A 16,394-nucleotide genomic window follows, 5' to 3' on the forward strand; every position below is an offset into this window, starting at 1 on the left:
GACCTTGCTTTGATCTGAAGACTTATTATACATTCTTCAAACATATAAGGCATTCTTTAATCTCTTTATGAATATTTACTTTGATCACCTTCTGTTGATGTCTCATTGTGGAGTTACTAACACCGCCCTTCCACATCCATCATCCTCCTTGATATGAATATCTGTCTTCCTAGAGCTGTCACCTCCCCCCCTTCCTCAAATCCCTAAAGAACATGAGTAGGGCTGCAGTTTGTGGCCAACCCCCTCACAGGACACTCTTCTCCCGTCCATAAAGAGCCACCACAGACAGCTGTAGAGGAACCCCATAGCTGTGCTGGTCTGGGTCTCACCTGCCAGTGTGCATTTCAGTCAGGACTTCATTGGACCAGCACTGACCTCTGGGCCCTTCCGGGCTCCTGCTACCTTGCAAGCTCATAGGGATAGCTATTCTTGTGAGGTTATGTATTTTTTAAAAACTCTGATCTCACCCACTTTTGGTTCACATGTGTCCATGCTCCCCATTTCCATTTCTAAAATACAGACTTTTGAACCACAGGCCACCAGGAGTGTTGCTGAGCCAACATCAGCTCACTCTAACCAAAGATGATCCATGGATAGACTCTTCCTCCCCTTCCCTCTGTCACTGTCCCCACTCCCCCCTACTCTCCAAGAGCCTGGTCCATCTCAGACTACCCCTTGCCCTCCCGCTCTGCCTTTTAGGGATCAGCTTTCTCTTTCCTGACCTTCCTTCCCCTCTTGATTGTTTTCCCTCAAATGGTTTTACTCTCCTATGTGATCATTTCAATTTGGATTATGCTACTTTATCTGCATATATCTCTCTATATTTTCGGTGTGTGTAATGCTTTTAAAATTTGTGTTGGAAGTGGCATCAGTATTTCACATAGAATTTGGCCATAAGTTAGGACTTTTAAGGAGAAAAAGTTAAGCATCAAAAACACATAAAAAAAACTCTTATTGAAGACATTCAAAAGTCTGGCAAACTACCACATCCTACTAATTAAACCAGGACAGAGTAAACAAAACAAGTACATCATTTTCATGTGTCACAAAATAATGAAATGACACACATTTGCACAACTCTGCAATGAAAAGCAAGAGATAAATCTGGAAACATCAACATTACCCTGCCAATATGGTAACTTCAAGCAAGTGAACATCATAAAACAAGTCAACCCTACTTAATGTTGACACTATTAGCACATCTACAAATTGTGCAATATTGTAATTTTGGTTTTGCCTAGCTAAATTGTCTGTATGCTGTAGATATGATTCCAAGCTCAAATTTTGGAAGGAAAGCAGCAGCAGCAATTGCTCCATTTTTTGGCATTCTGTGTCCATAGAAATGAAACCTTTCACTACTAATTTATAAAGCCTTTCATTATATTTAATCAGAAGAATCTGATTTTTTCAAGAAGCAGTTTTTATAAAATGTGAATGCAATCATATTAAAAGGGATAAGGAGATGAATCCTTATCACCGGAGTTTATATTTGAAGTTGAAATGCACCCATTATACATTCTCACAGCATACTCAGCTGTCTGTTGTAAACTGTTTGAGGGCTCTAGCTAACAGAACACTTGAAACAGGCTTTTTTTTTTTTTTCCTAATAAAGATACACTTCTGTACATTCTGCGTAAGGAAACTGATCTCAGGTAGTACATCCCATCTATTTAGGAAAAGCATATTGCAAGGGAAAAGGATTAAATTTGGGATAAAGAAACTAGAAAAGTATGTCCTTTGACCATTGGTCTTCCCACCCTGGAAGCCTGGGGGTCTCTGGGAGGTAGGAGCACAATTTCTACAGCAAACTCTGGGTATGCTCCACATTGTTCTGTTGCATTCGTTTATAGATGACTTTCCTCACATGTGGAAAACAGAAGAGTACAGGCAAATTAAGAGGGGTACATAGGGAATAAAATGGATACGTCATTTTACAGTTTGACTCACTTCTGCATGAAAGATATTAATAGCAGGATTTAAAAACATGAAGAACTGCATCAGTTCTGTCTGCAAACAGAGAGCAGCAGCAAGAGAAGCAGCGATCACCTTTCATATTGGCTCTATTTTATACAGGAGCTAGGAAGCAATAATCATAAGGAAATGAGAAATAATCTTCAACCAGGCTAATAAAGCTGGAATACAACACACTTAGAGAGGGATTGTGCAGAGGGCATTCATTTGCATTCATTAATTACTCTATTAATATATAAAATCATCCAAGTAAGGACTGCATTCTTTTTAGATTAAACAAAACAGAAATGATAAGATTATTATATGTCTCTCTGGGATGATCTAAACACACAATACAGCTGAGATTAAGGGAATGTAGATGGTAGAGATACAGAATTTCTGTGTCTGGCAGTTGCAGCCGAGGATCTTTCATGTATTTCAGTGTGTCTTGTAGGGGGAATAGTTTAAGAAAAGCTGCATGAAAATTAAACATCATAGAGATTATTTTGATGGATAAAGGAGGAGATGTTATACAGAGTCATAAAAATCTATTCTGTAATTATATTGTATTATATATATTATATTGTATTATCTATACATACATATATACACACACATATATACATATGTGTGTTTGTGTGTGTGTATAAATATATATAAATACATACACACACAATATATACATTATATTGTAAGTGTTTTTTTGTATTCAGTAGAAGTGGTTTCTGGTCTCATTTTCTTTTGTTTGTTTCTTACAGAACTCCTTACATTTCCAGACTGTGCTATTGCCAGTATTCATTACCTATTTAGCTTTGAATTACAGCAGGGAAGGCTCTAAAGCCCAAATCCATGAAGGTATTTAGAAGTGTAATTCTTATTACATATTCCCCATCCATTTTTTTTTCTTTTTGAAGGAGAAGAAAAGCATTTAAACAAGATTTAGACACCTAAGTATTTTCATAAATCCAAGCCTAAAAACCTCTAAAGGAAAAAAGGAGCTCTTCAGCTGAGTTGTTCTAGTCAGATACTAAAATGCTGAGATTTAGGAAAATTATGGGTGTGTGACAACAGCAATTAACTCCCATTAAAATGCAAAGTGGTAAGAACATCTCCTTGGGATAGAAAAGACTTCAGAGGATAGTTAAGTCCGAGGTAGAAAAATATGAATTATTAAGAGTTTCAAATCAGAGGAACTCACTGGAACTAACTCATGGTTGATATATGGAGATTCAGGCCCTTCAGAAATATCTAGAGCACTTTCAGCACTATGAAAATGTGTGTGAATTGCAGTATAGGACCAAGTATGATGTTTGGTTTAGCTTTTAAAAATACATATGATATGATAAAGATTTTCTGGTTTGAATATTCTATTTGAAATTATAAGAAATAATCAAACATTTAAGCTTATGTATTTATTATGACATAGAATGCATATGGAGCTTTTATCTGTCAGATGAAGTGGAAAGGCAAGCGAGAAATTTATTCCTCACCTAACTTTACAGCTCATCAGATAGCTGTGCAATTTGTCACGCGGTTTGTGCTATGCCGCCTGTGTTCTAGTATTCTAACTTCCCTACCACTTTTAACCAGTGGTTTTCCTCCTTCTTGCCTAAAGCACCCTGAGAAAAAACACCTTTTTTTGCTCTACATTTTGAAGGCAAGGAATTTACCTTACAAACCAAGAGTGAGAATGGAAAAGGTTCAGTCCTTTCACGACAACAATTTTTGACCATAACAGTCATAGCCTTAAAGATCAGTATCTCATGTTCTTGCAGTGCTTCCTAACCCTGAAAATGGGCAGTGCTCTAGAAAGGTGCCAGATATTTGATGTTAAATGAGCTACGGAAGCAGAGGATTAGGTCATTTTTGGAACAGTTTTGGAATCGTTACCAGCTTAACTCATCTCACTCTCGGCAGACTGCGTTTGATTAACTTTAACGGCACCTGGGTACAGAGATAGTCAGATGTAAGAAGCAATCTCAGCGCAACTTTTAGAAAATCTAACACGTTCCTTATCTTTTTATAAAAATGTCAAGTTAAAAAACCTCCGTGACATCCAAAAAAACCCGTCCATGAAATACAAAAAAAAAAAAAAAAAGCCTGGTTTTGAGTGGCTTGATCGTATCCAGTTTTTAACAAGGACTGCATCTTATAACTTTGCACCTGTTAAAGCCTCATGCCTACTTATGGTAACATGCATTAGTCACTATGACAACAATAAATTGGAGCACACATAGATAACAACGCTTTTGGCTGAAAAAATTCATATTTTTCTTCCCTGTAAGACTTTTCAGTGCTTTAAGGACCAGCCAAATCCTAATTCTTTGCTTCTTTTTTTAATTCCTACTTTTATGAGAGAAATTTTCTCTGTTCCTCACATCTTTGTTCTTCGAACTAATGGAAGCAGGTTACATTTTAACGGATTCTAAAGCTAGGCAAAATGGCTTCTCTAAAAGAAATAATCCAAGAAGGCAGTTATATGTCAGAAATTAAAAAGTATTTACAGGCCTTCTTAAGTACTATGCCTAGAGAAATGTAACTACTGACGGAGTTCTCACAATGCACTACGGGTAACCAGCTTTGCTATCACTTGAACAGCACATACAACTTTGTCACACAAGTTACGAGTTTGCAGAGCACCATCAGGGTTAGCTCTGATTTCCCCCAAATGCCTTCCTGCTTTTGCAAACAGGGCATGTTCCTCAGCTGGACAAGGTCTACAAGATTGACACAGAAGAGGCTGTGCAACACATCGTGGGGGTGAAACTGTGCAAACTGAGCTGTTTACACAGTTTCTTGCTTTGAAATAGTGAGCAAACATTCGTGACAGGAACAGAAGTCAAAGCTCCCATCAAGCAAGGTGTCCATGGAGAAATGCCCTCCCCTCCTGGGGGTGCAGCACATGGCCAGCATATGCTTATCACATGCCACGATACATGGATGTATGTACATATAATCCCAAAAGAGAGCGGACATTACAAACTATTCTGTAATTTCAACAACATGACACCCGTAGATAACAGCATGGCAACAGACTGTACATCCATAGAGTGACAACATAGCCATTTATCACTGTATCTTACATTATGAACCTGATGAATCGATGAGAAAGGATATCCTGCATTCTGGTTGGTCCATATCTCACAGACAGAGGACTGCTAATATAAACAGAAAACTATATCTCATCTTGCAAATATTAGTGCACCATGACTGCCAAAAGGCAAGAATAATTAAGAAAAGGAATGCATTGAAATTACAAAAAAAGAAGTAAAGCAGCTGTTAAGAATAAGTTTTTATTTATTTGCTGACAAAATATTGTTGGTCTGGCTGGAAGGAAACAGCTTATCCAGAGACTTTAGAAGAGGTTTCATACTGTGAGTACAAGAAAACAATTTAATCAGAAGTGCTGGTGAAGTCAAGAGATAAAGTTATGCAGGCACAAACAGAACATGTAGAGAGCAGAAGAAATACGGGTTACTTTTAGTTTTTGGCAGGGAAGAGGTTTCGAGTCAACATCCAAATTAAGTTTTGAGTTTTGAGTCTCACTTTGCTGGCAGTGGTTTGGTTCACATGGAGAGGGGAGGAAACGTCTGGCAGGACAGTCAACAGGAAAATCAATTTTCACAGTAAGAACCACCAGAAAAGAATGCATTGCAATTAAGCGAAGCAGTCGCCCACTACCTCCTTCAAACACCAGTTCCTTCGCCTACTAAGACAGAGATAATATTACTTGTGGTATTGACCAGGGCCCCACTTTGTAACTGAAAGGTTTCAGTCTACCTTCTACATTATTTTGCAGATAGTTTATAGCAGCAAAGCAAAGTAATCTCTAGCAAAAGCAGCAGAACGAGACAGGCACAGCATTCACCAGCATCTTTTACATATTTCCTTGTTTGGACAGTCATCAAGAAAGCATCTGTGACACCGCAGCAAAAGCTAAGATAACATTTTACAGTAGCCAGGCAACTAAAACAAAGCATCAGACGTAAGAGCTGCCCACAGTGTCTCAGGCAGGCAGCAACAGAAGGCACTAAACACACATGAAAAATGCAATTGCAGCATCCAGAACAGCTAGCAATTAATATATCAGTAATTTAACAAAAGGAGAGTGTTCATTGCCGGTGCTTATTATCGTCAGCAGCAATTCCACATTGATGTTCCAAACAGATAACCCAGAGAAGTGCAACTCTTTTTAGAAATACGAGGCTTGCTCTTACCTTTGGGGGTCTGCAACCTGGCTTCCTGGCTGCTGACAGACCAGGTACCGGTCCTGCTTACTGGCAGGGCAGGCTGGCATCCTCGGGATTGACTAGCGAGCACTGCCAAGCCACCTGGGGGCCAGCTAATGCTGTTAATTGTCCCTTATTTCCCTTACGAGTTGAAACGCACGTGCACACACACACACACACACACACATCTCTTCCCCACCAGCTTCAGTAATTTTTAAACTTCCCTGTATCTGGTTACTTTCTTCTCCCCCATTTTTGTTTGCTGCGTCATTTGCACCTCCACGGTGGTGCGCGTGGCCTCACATTTTGACAGCACTAATTATCGAAAGCGCTGCCGTCGTTCTTCCATCCTCCACCGCGACCCCTGCAGCCTGCCGCAGAACAGTCCTCCCCCACGGGATAAACGTGCCGCAGCGCAAGGCCAGCAGCAAACCCCACTCCAGCCGCTTCTGCGGCACCTGCGCGAAGGCATCTCACTTCTCGGCACTGACCGCCTTTCTTCGCGGCGCGAGCACGGCAAGCAGAGTTCTGGCTGCCCCGGCGTTCCCCGGCGCTGTCACGCCTGTACTTGTGTGCCCTGCCCCTGAAACACGTGGCTGCAGGTTGTGCCTCCGCTTTTCCAGCAAAATGCAAAAGTGGAGCCGCTTCCACGCCGGGTGCCACAGCCCCAGGCATCTGGTAGCCAGCCGGCACGCTGCAGAGCTATTGGGACACACCTGCTGTGGCCCTGCACGGGGTAAGCTACGGCTGCATGAAACCGCCTGCTAACGTGGGTTTTTATTTCTCCCAGGAGCGGAACAGCGTGGCCATGGGGTAGCCCTGACGCCATCACATTGCACAGCTGGCTCTAAGCATCTCGAAACGCAGGAGGCAAAGGCGTAGCCTTGAATCCTGCCCCTCCTGAGGGCCTGCCTTTCGGCAGCGGAGCGGTGTCTCGGTCACACCATCCCCGCGGCGCTTGCCTGCTGCCTCGGGGCGGGAGGAGCGGGGCGGTTTCTGCGCGGCCGAAAGCTGCCTGAGCTTCAGAGCGGCACGGCTGCTGCACCGGCACGGCGGTGCTGGGCTCGGCATGGCGGTGCTGGGCTCGCCGCCCCACCTTGCTGCTGTATGTAAACGTATAAATACACGGCATGCACCGATCAAACCAATTTGGTGCCAACTCAGCAACAGATAACACGGCACTGCAATAACCATGTATGTAAGCTTTAAGTTGCTCCATTTTAACAAAAAGGGAAGGGGCCCAATCCTTCCTTACACATGCTAACAGTATCTACCCTGCCTCTCTGTCTCCACCTCATCTTCTCCCATACAAAAGCTCGTGCGTTAGTGCATTTACTGCAAGCGAATTTGATGCTCATCTCTGACTGAAGGAATTCAGACCTATGTCTTTCACCTTCCTCTTTCACAGGCTAAAGAAGTATAATATCAGCTGCCCTCAATTCTTTTTAAAAATGAAGTGAAGCCCATCTTCTTTTTAGAAAGCCCTTCTTCTCCTCTTTGGAGGATGAAGAGTGCATAAAAGCAGAGGTTTGGAGCACTCATCTGTGGGAGGCAAAGTCTGGGTCCAAGTCTCTGCTTCAGGGACTGTTTAAGTGAACTGCTTCCACAATTCAGACCTATCCTCGGAATTAGCGGTTTGGATCTGGGATTATGCTAAATTACTTTTAAAAATACAGGTGATTTGATTTAGTGAAGAGGAGCAGCGAGACCAAGAGAGAATTTCATGCGATTGTATGAATATCCATTCAGAGGTACAGCAGTTCACAACTCATTACCCAGTTTGGCACACATTGACGGCTGAATGACTACAAAACTGAAATGCAGTACAGAGGCAGCATTACTTTTAGAGAAGGTAATAAATTTAAATTCAGGAACCAACCTTTTCGTTGCACCACTATAAAAATATTTAGCATTGACTGTACATATATTTTATGTCTTCGAAGTGCTGAAATTTTTTAATGAATTATGAAACCCCCTTGAGAAGGGCTTAAAGTTGCAAGCCCCTGAGCTAAAGAGGAAGGAACCAAGAGATGGAAAAAAGGTTAAGTGAGTATCTGAGGCCGGAAAATAGGCAGTGGGAGGGAGAGTTGGGATTAGACTTCAAACACTCCTAGTTTTCAGTTCCCAAAACATATGGCCTCAAAAAGAAGGAAAAGAATTAAATCTGTGCATGCACTTACACCGTAACAAACAGAAATACACTTGGGTACTTAATACCACTGACACGAAAGGCTTTGGGAAAAAGAGAGTTTAACAAAGATGATTTTCCTATAGAACACGGTAAAGGACAGGCCAAAAAAATAGCATCAGCTGCTGTCTGATTAGTATTAAACATGCACTGATCTCTCTCTTCCCCAAAAGATAAATGCTGTGAATAACACTTCAACAAGCCTGTATATGCACGTTTTTGTGGTATCATATTCACATTCGATAGCTATTGATACCCCCTGCATAAAGCACTCCCCAGCAGGCTCCCCGCAGGACAAAAGTCTGACGCACAGGAGGGCCCTAGGAAGGGAGGACCTGGGTGGCCCGCACAGCTCCTAGCACGTGCAGCCCATGGAAATTTTTTCTCCTCCTGTTTATTTAACTTGACCTCCTTGATTTCATGAAAACACATGCTTATAAGAAATAATATTTCATATAGTTCCTGCTAACTTCCTTTGTGATAGAAGACAATAGAGCTTAATTATTATTTCAGACATCTGTTTCAAAGACAGTAGCCAGTCCTACTACAAAGTCTTTGCACGTTCCCATCTGCTTTAACTCTTTTTAATCACTCGCATATTTACTGAAAAAGCCACAGGACAAGACATATACAGGTCTTCACGGCTATGGCCTGCTGGAAACTTAATGTTTCAAAGTGAACAAAATTACCGGAGGAGAACTTACTGCAGACTTAGCCTTAGACAGGAAAGAATGTATCGATAATCTGAACACAGAAAGTAACTGTACTGAAAGTCATCATAAACGGTAAGATTGGTCATGGCAGTACACTTTTTAAGGAAAAGAAAGAAGGAAAGCAACAGAAAAGAGTATCCGAATAGAAGATGCAGAAAGAACAAGCAGGTGTAATGTAATCTAGATATACTGAGCAGAGCCCAATGAATTGCACCCTATGGCACATAACAAAATGTCAAAAAATAATTTAAACCAGCAGGTGGTATCTTTGAAAACTTATGGAAAATAACTGAAAGTACCAAAGAAGGGCCAAAAGAATATTTAAAATGGGAGAAAAGGAAGATTCTGAAGATTATAGCTAGCCTAACTGCAGGGACCAGGGAGTTATTTTTTTTTTTTTTTAAATCCAGATTCACTGCCCCCTCGTCCTTGTGGCCTATGAGAACTTCTGATGTTGCTCCTGGATTCATGAAGTAAATATATAGGAATATGAGTATATATCTGTGTGTACCTCTCTCTATATATTTTCATATAGCTGTACTTATACATACATATACAAAATTGAGGCTCACAAGGAGGAAAAAGAATGATCTTGTCTGCAGTGAGTTACCTTGTAGAGTTTCTATAGGCCAAGAAAAATTTAAGATGTTTATAATAAGGCTGTCCAGTATGAATCATCTCAAATCAAATTTCCTTCCTTTGCTGCTGCTTATCGACTAGGCCAGCCTTCCAACAAGCAGCAGCACAGTAGGACTCAGACACTGATTGCAAGACTTCTAATGGGGCATCACATGACATTATCATATGCAAACTAGCTTGAATCAAAATGTAGTGGTTGCATAAGAAGTTTAAATATACATTTAAAGAATAATTATCAGTATTTAAGCACAACTGGACTGGAATATGCCAAGAGAATCTGCAAGGATCCGTTCTATACAGTGGCTTGCATGAGAGCTCACTCTGGGGATGAACCAGAATTCAAAGGCTTTCCAGAACTGAGTAAGAATTGAAAATGGATCTGATGAACTGCAAAAATTAGTGAGATGAAATTCAGTAAGGCAAGAGTATTGCTCGGGAAAGTAAGATTAAGTACACAAATAAAATAGCAAATAAGCTACCACAGCAATTTAATGTGGAGGAGAGGACACAAAAAGATCTGAAAGTTTCAGTATACTACAAATTAAGTATGGAGTCCCCAAGCCCTGCGAATAAATAAGTCACAGGATAATTCAGGTTGGAAGACTGAGGAGGTCTTTAGTCCAACCTCCTGCTCAAAGTAGGGTCAGCTGTGACAAGGTTGCTCAGGGCTTTATGCAGCTGTGTCTCAAAACCTCCAAGGATGGAGACTGCCCAGATGCTCTAGGCAACCTGCTCCACTGCTTGACTGTCCTTGGGGGAAAAAGTTTCTCCTTGCATCCAGCTGGAGGCACTCTTGTTTCAATTTATGTACCTGAAGCTGTTTCTTCCCTGGTCAGCCCTGTTCTCTCAGCCTCTTCTCAGAGGGCAAGTGCTCCAGCCCCAACCATCCTGGTGGCCCTTTATAGAATCCCCTTTTCCTAAATAAAAAGGATGCACTTACTAAAAGTAACATGTTGTAAGACATGGGAAGGAACTTTTGTGGCATATACAGCCACTAGAGAGTAGGGCATATGAGGTTTAGGCCTCATGTCTCATAGGTCATAGTCCAGGTTTAGCCACTTCACTATATGGAGGATGGAGGCCTGGAGGCTGCTTTACGGAGGATGGGAATCGAGGAGAGAATGACAACAGTAGACAGAAGTCTAGAAAAAAATCAAGGCAGGGTCATGATTAGGAAACCATCAGCTCCAGATGGTCTGGTCACACCTGAGAGCAGGGAGCTGTTGACTTCTAGGCACTGATGACTACTGATCACATTTAAGTAGGGGCCTTTCTTCTGCTGCCTTCTGCACCTATCTCCCACAAGGCTCGCTCACTCTTGCACTTCTTTGCTACAGATCTGGGGCATGCAGGGAAGAAGAGTTACTGAACATAATCTATGTGATTATTCCCCCTTCTCTTCCACTGTTTGTGTCTCACCACAGGGCTGAGTCTTGGGAAATTGCTCCTGTCTCCTGGCACTTCAGCTCCAACGAAGTGCAGAAGTGAGGGAAAGAAACAGCAGCAGACTCCATTCTATTTGACGCAAACTATCTAGCAATATCTAGCTAACTATAATTTAGTCTATCTCCAGATATTAGGAGAACTTTGGACCAAATCCCAGAAAATCATTCTTGGCATGGCGAACAATCTTTGAAGGTACAACTGCCAAAAGAAACAAATGAAAATGGATGAATGTGGCCGTTTGGCCCCTTTTATAATCATTGCTCCAAATGTATTAGGACTGTGGGAGAGTAGTTGTGTAGTCTCACTAGATGTTGCTTTCCTGAATGTTCCCAAAACTCTGGGGAGAGCTTGTCTTATAGACAGGAAACTGCAGATCCTCACTCAAGAACAAGGTCTTCAGAGATGGAGAGTGAAATTTCAAATAAGTATTTTTTTTACAGAAGCAGAAATTAGAATTATCAGTTCTTATTAGAGCAAGAATATTATATTATCTTTTGCATTATTATATTTCTTCTGCTCTTTCTGAAAATTCTTTGCATGAGGATTTCCAGAAAAGCACGAGCCATCCTGCAATGACATTCCTCATGTCAGAAGGCAGAGCATCATCAGCACCAGCACTGATACCCTACCACAGGTCAACATACCCTGTAAACAGCTCTCCATAAGCTTTTACGAGAAGGTGCATTCCACAGCCCCACTGTCCGTTCACAGACACTGGGAAGGGAGACAACTTGCCTAGGGTCGCATCAAGTCATCAAAGCTGCCCCACTGAGCCAGTGGCAGAGCTGAGAGTGCAGTCTTCCCTCTTGCATCGCAGTTCAGTGCTTTACCTGGTGCCTGTTGCATAGAGGGCCATAAGTTGCAAATTTTTCTCTGATGAAAAAAGACGAATAATACAGCTATGTTTTTCTCTTAACCAGCCCTCCTTCACTAGACAGCTGTGATGGAGATCTCCTTTGAAAACCACTTAGTTTTCAGTTCCTTTCTATCCACTTACCCCAAATCTTGGTTGCTGCTGGCTGTGAGGGCTGATTTGGGTTCTTCTTAGGCTGTTACTGCCTGGTACGACCCAAAGCAATATCCCAGCCCCTGCAGTGCAGTTTTACAGCTGGGGCTGTAGGCAAGTGACATAAGATGAGCAGCCAAGCTTTTTCTGCTTGATGCCTTCCCTTCTGCTGGAGGTGTGAGCTACAAATGCTCTCCAGCCTCTTATTCTTGCATACAGGATACAAACTTCTGGACAAATCCCACCAATAATGATTAAATACAAGACCTAGATCCTGGATATTAGGTACAGGTAGCTACATTTTGGCCAGTAAAATAAGTGGACTCCTTCAGAAGAGCATCTCAAACCTCAGTACAAGTTCTCTTCCAGGAGCTCAAAAATGTAGGCATTAGACGCCAAATTCTGCTTTGACTCTGAAATACTCAGATTTCTATTAGAATAGAGCTTCCACAGTAGAAACTATCTCACCTTCTCTATTTTTCAGATAATCCTTCTAATGTAGAGCTCCTGGCTCACAAGTCTGAATGTGAAAAACAGTAAATTAATAAAGAACATCTGTCCCTATCTTGAAGGAACATCTGTCCCCATCTTGTAGTATTTATGGCAATAATTTGGATCATTAGTACCAAATATAGAAGTGACTTCCTTAATTCCATATGCTGAAGCAGCATGTAGGTATGATCCACATCCCACGGCTTTACTTCTAAACTGCTAGCTTCTGTAACATTTTTGAAAAAAAATATCATTTTATTTGGATAGAAATTACTTAGATTTTTCATAATTTCTTTTTCAGTTTACTTTGGTACATCAAATACACAATACTCAGAGTTTTACAGTTGTAGGTTTGTTGAAACCAATTTAGGGTTCAAGATAGCAACATATGATGTAAATATCTATCTGAACTAAAAAGACAACTGATGTTACTGTCAGTAACATCTATGCCACGCAATAAAAATAGATAACCATAAATAAAATAGTTAACCATTTTTCTTTTGATGTTAAATTGAAGGTCTTCACAGTTCAGTCATCTTTCCATATTTAAAAATAAAACGCAACTTCAAATATATACCTTGGATTTTACACAGTTTTCTTAAAAATGGCTATCTTTTCATTGTTAAATTGTACACTATTTTTTGCATACTTGAAAAATAGAAGTGAGAAAGCCTTAGAAACAAGAACAGAATGAAATAACCTAGATAACCCTATTTTCATATTTATTGTTTCTTAAATTCACCGTAGTATTAAAGAAATCTGTTATTTCACCTGCAATTTCAACCATTCATAAAATAAAATATTCTTCATTGCTCCTTACATAAGCTCATCTTACACATTAATTTTTTCCTGGATGTATTTTTCTTCTTTCACCACAATATTTAAATCTCTTAAAAGCAGAGAAGAAGGCACAAAAATATACAGAAAACAAGCAGATAAAAAAATACTATACTATAGTTGAAACTTAAAAACTTTAAGAACAGGTCCTATAAGGCATGAGTTCTATTTTTGGCTTGCTACAGACTTCCAGTGTCATCTTAGCCAACTTGCAACATTCCTGTACCTCAAGTTTCCTAGCAGTAAAATGAAAAATGTAATTTTAAACTTTGTAGCCCTGCAGCTCCCCTAGAAATGTGAATGTATTAATGTCTGTAAAGTATTTGAAAGATATTAGTGAGCTGAAGACATTATTTCAGAAAGAAAAAAAAAATCTAAAAAGTTTCATATAAATCTGTCTATTCTAGTTCTGCCAGTTGCTTTTATTACACTTTTCCTTTATTGTAGACAAATCTCAGATACTGATAATATCTCCATGTAAATGACTAGCTCCTACATATCAATCCTCATCCTTCAGTGAATTATTATATCACACAAAATAATGTTACAAAACAATATCCTCATAATTGGGGTAACTTGACTTCAAAAACTCTACCCATTTGATACAGTGACCATACATTTTAATTATCTTGCTTTAGAGAAAGAAAAAACCTTCAAAAACACAGAGAAAGAATCTGGAAAGGCCTTCAAAAATAAGTTTGAGTTGGGTTCAGCATCTCTGGGAAAGAATTTCTCCAGTGAGGGTTTTGCAAATTGTTTTTCTGGCTTCCCAAAATCTTCAGTGCTGCTCTTCTGCCCATTGCATCCTGCCCACCGTATGGACAAAGTTGAGGTTTGTCCTACGAGAAAGCTGAATCTGGCTCATTTCCCGTCCCCAGGAAGGGCCGGGGAGCTGGAGACCCCCAAGCTCCCAAGGAGGTGCTTGTCCACCACCTCCAAAATTACCAAACTCTCCCTGCTTGCGGTGCACCCTTGGCATCGCGGAGGCACCCGACCCGCCTCCAAGATCGCCCTGGCTCTGCTCCCGCAATGAGCTGCACAGTCCTCAGCTCGCTGCACGTGCACCCGTCGCCCAGCAGTGGGGACGACGCCGTGCGACCTGAGATGGGTCTGTTCACGGCACGGGGGTCTCCGCCCTCCGAACACCGCAGGGAGAGGCGTTAGCCTCAGGGACTTACAGGCTTGCATATGCCTGTACCTGGCAACTAGAGTTTTCTTGCTCCCTGGAGAATTATGCCTCCTAAAGAGCTGACATTTTCATCAGCATATTTTAATGAACTTAAATGTGATCCCTTTTAACCTCCAAAGCTCTTCCCCATAAATATTGTATTTTTCCTGTGGTTTCAGAGGTGAATTAAGAGGCCACTGATTTCAGCAGAACTCTATTGATTTTGGTTCCAAATAAATTCCAAAGTCCTTAGGCTTTGCCAGTATGATTTCGATTCTAATTCAAACATTTAGGCACTCTTATGAGCAATCTCAGCTATTTTAGACTACATTCATTTGATCATATCAATCTATAACTTGCAGGCTCAAAATTCAACATCCACAGTCAAAGATGTGTGTCAAAGTTCTTTTTCTTTTTCTTTTTTTTTTAAAGAAATATCTCAGTCTTCTGTATTGCTTTTTTTTTTTTTTTTTTTTTTGTTATTTACCTTAGTTTTCCACACAGTCTGCTACGGAGCTGTGAATGAAGGTACACGCTGGCCTAGGGATAAAACTACCCACATCAAATAAACTTAACTCAGTGTCTCCTCAAGGAAGAAAAGCATTCTGTTACTTACAAGTACATTTGATTACGATATAGGGAATTTCTTAAACCCATTTTAGCTGACATCAGGAAACCAGATTCAAACTCATGTGCTCATATGGCATCATTTTAACAAGCTGGTTGATACCTGATGCAAAGATCAACATGCTTGAAAATTTCCATGTAAAAGTTCAGTGCAAACATATGCCATACTAAAGATGGAAACATTAGATCTCATCGTTTCCTCAAAATATCCTCTTCAGATTTTAAATTTGAAATTGAGGCTAAAAATACCATTATCCAAAAATTTCTGAAATGAAATCAAGTTCAGGAAAGCAATGTAATGAATAAGCTATAATCTCTGCATTGGTCTCTCTCTTCAAAGCCCCAAAAATACCCATTAATCTCATTATGAAGAATGAACCTAAAAGTCTTTTAAGATCACAGCCTGAAAGATTCTGTCATCACATACATCTCTCTACAACGGAAGCCTGTAAATATAGTTAAACATCAAGGTTCACACAGCAGCATGTAAACAATCTAGAAAAGAAATTAAACAAAAATATACTCAAAGCAACTGCAAAAACCTCTGTATATTACAGTGTTTGTGAGAAGTATCCCAGATGGAAAGCAGGACTAGTAGGAGCCTGAGAAGTGGTTGAACTGGCCTAAGCCAAAGGATCCTGCAAATTGCAGTGAGGAAGTTATTAGATAAGACAGGGAGTGGAAGGCTCACAGTTAGAATCAAACTGATCTTTATTTTTCAGAAATAATTATTATACCTTTAATTTCAAAGGGACTTTTGGTGGAAAGATTTAAGGAAATATGGTTCATTTTAGCAAAAGTACAATTTCACATACTGTGAAAAATAAAATTAAAATCTATTTTTGGGCCAGAATGGTTGAAGAAATCCCTGATTAGCCTCTTAATGGGGTGAGTCCAATTTAATGAGACTGATCACCAGAGGGAGTCATTGACTTTCCCGTTAAAGTCAAAGGGAATTTTACATACATCACGATGCAGAATTTGGGAGCAGAGTTGAGAAAGACTGCCAACAGACTAGAGTTGGGGGACTAACACAAAGCACTGTTTTATGGATTTCATCTGAAACTATTTCCCCCTCTGGAGTCCTGAAGGATGACTG

The 16,394-nt window shown here is 40.4% G+C and overlaps 1 protein-coding gene across 9 annotated transcripts in view; it reads right to left on the bottom strand.

The window, feature by feature from the left end:
- The window catches only part of ANKS1B (ankyrin repeat and sterile alpha motif domain containing 1B), a 432,952-nt gene that overhangs the window by 32,563 nt on the left and 383,995 nt on the right, over positions 1-16,394 (bottom strand). For 3 of the 9 annotated variants that reach the window (XM_062585768.1, XM_062585821.1, XM_062585788.1), the window contains one exon: positions 5,034-5,105. The exons of 4 other annotated variants lie outside the window; for them this stretch is intronic. In XM_062585768.1, coding sequence (XP_062441752.1) covers positions 5,034-5,105 — 72 coding nt within the window. Of the gene's footprint in view, positions 1-5,033; positions 5,109-16,394 lie in introns of all 9 variants that reach the window. 2 more of the 9 variants (XM_062585759.1, XM_062585777.1) reach the window with 1 other exon arrangement.

The sequence above is a fragment of the Rhea pennata genome, chromosome 1 (genome assembly GCF_028389875.1).
Source record: "Rhea pennata isolate bPtePen1 chromosome 1, bPtePen1.pri, whole genome shotgun sequence".
Classification (NCBI taxonomy): Eukaryota; Metazoa; Chordata; class Aves; order Rheiformes; family Rheidae; genus Rhea; species Rhea pennata.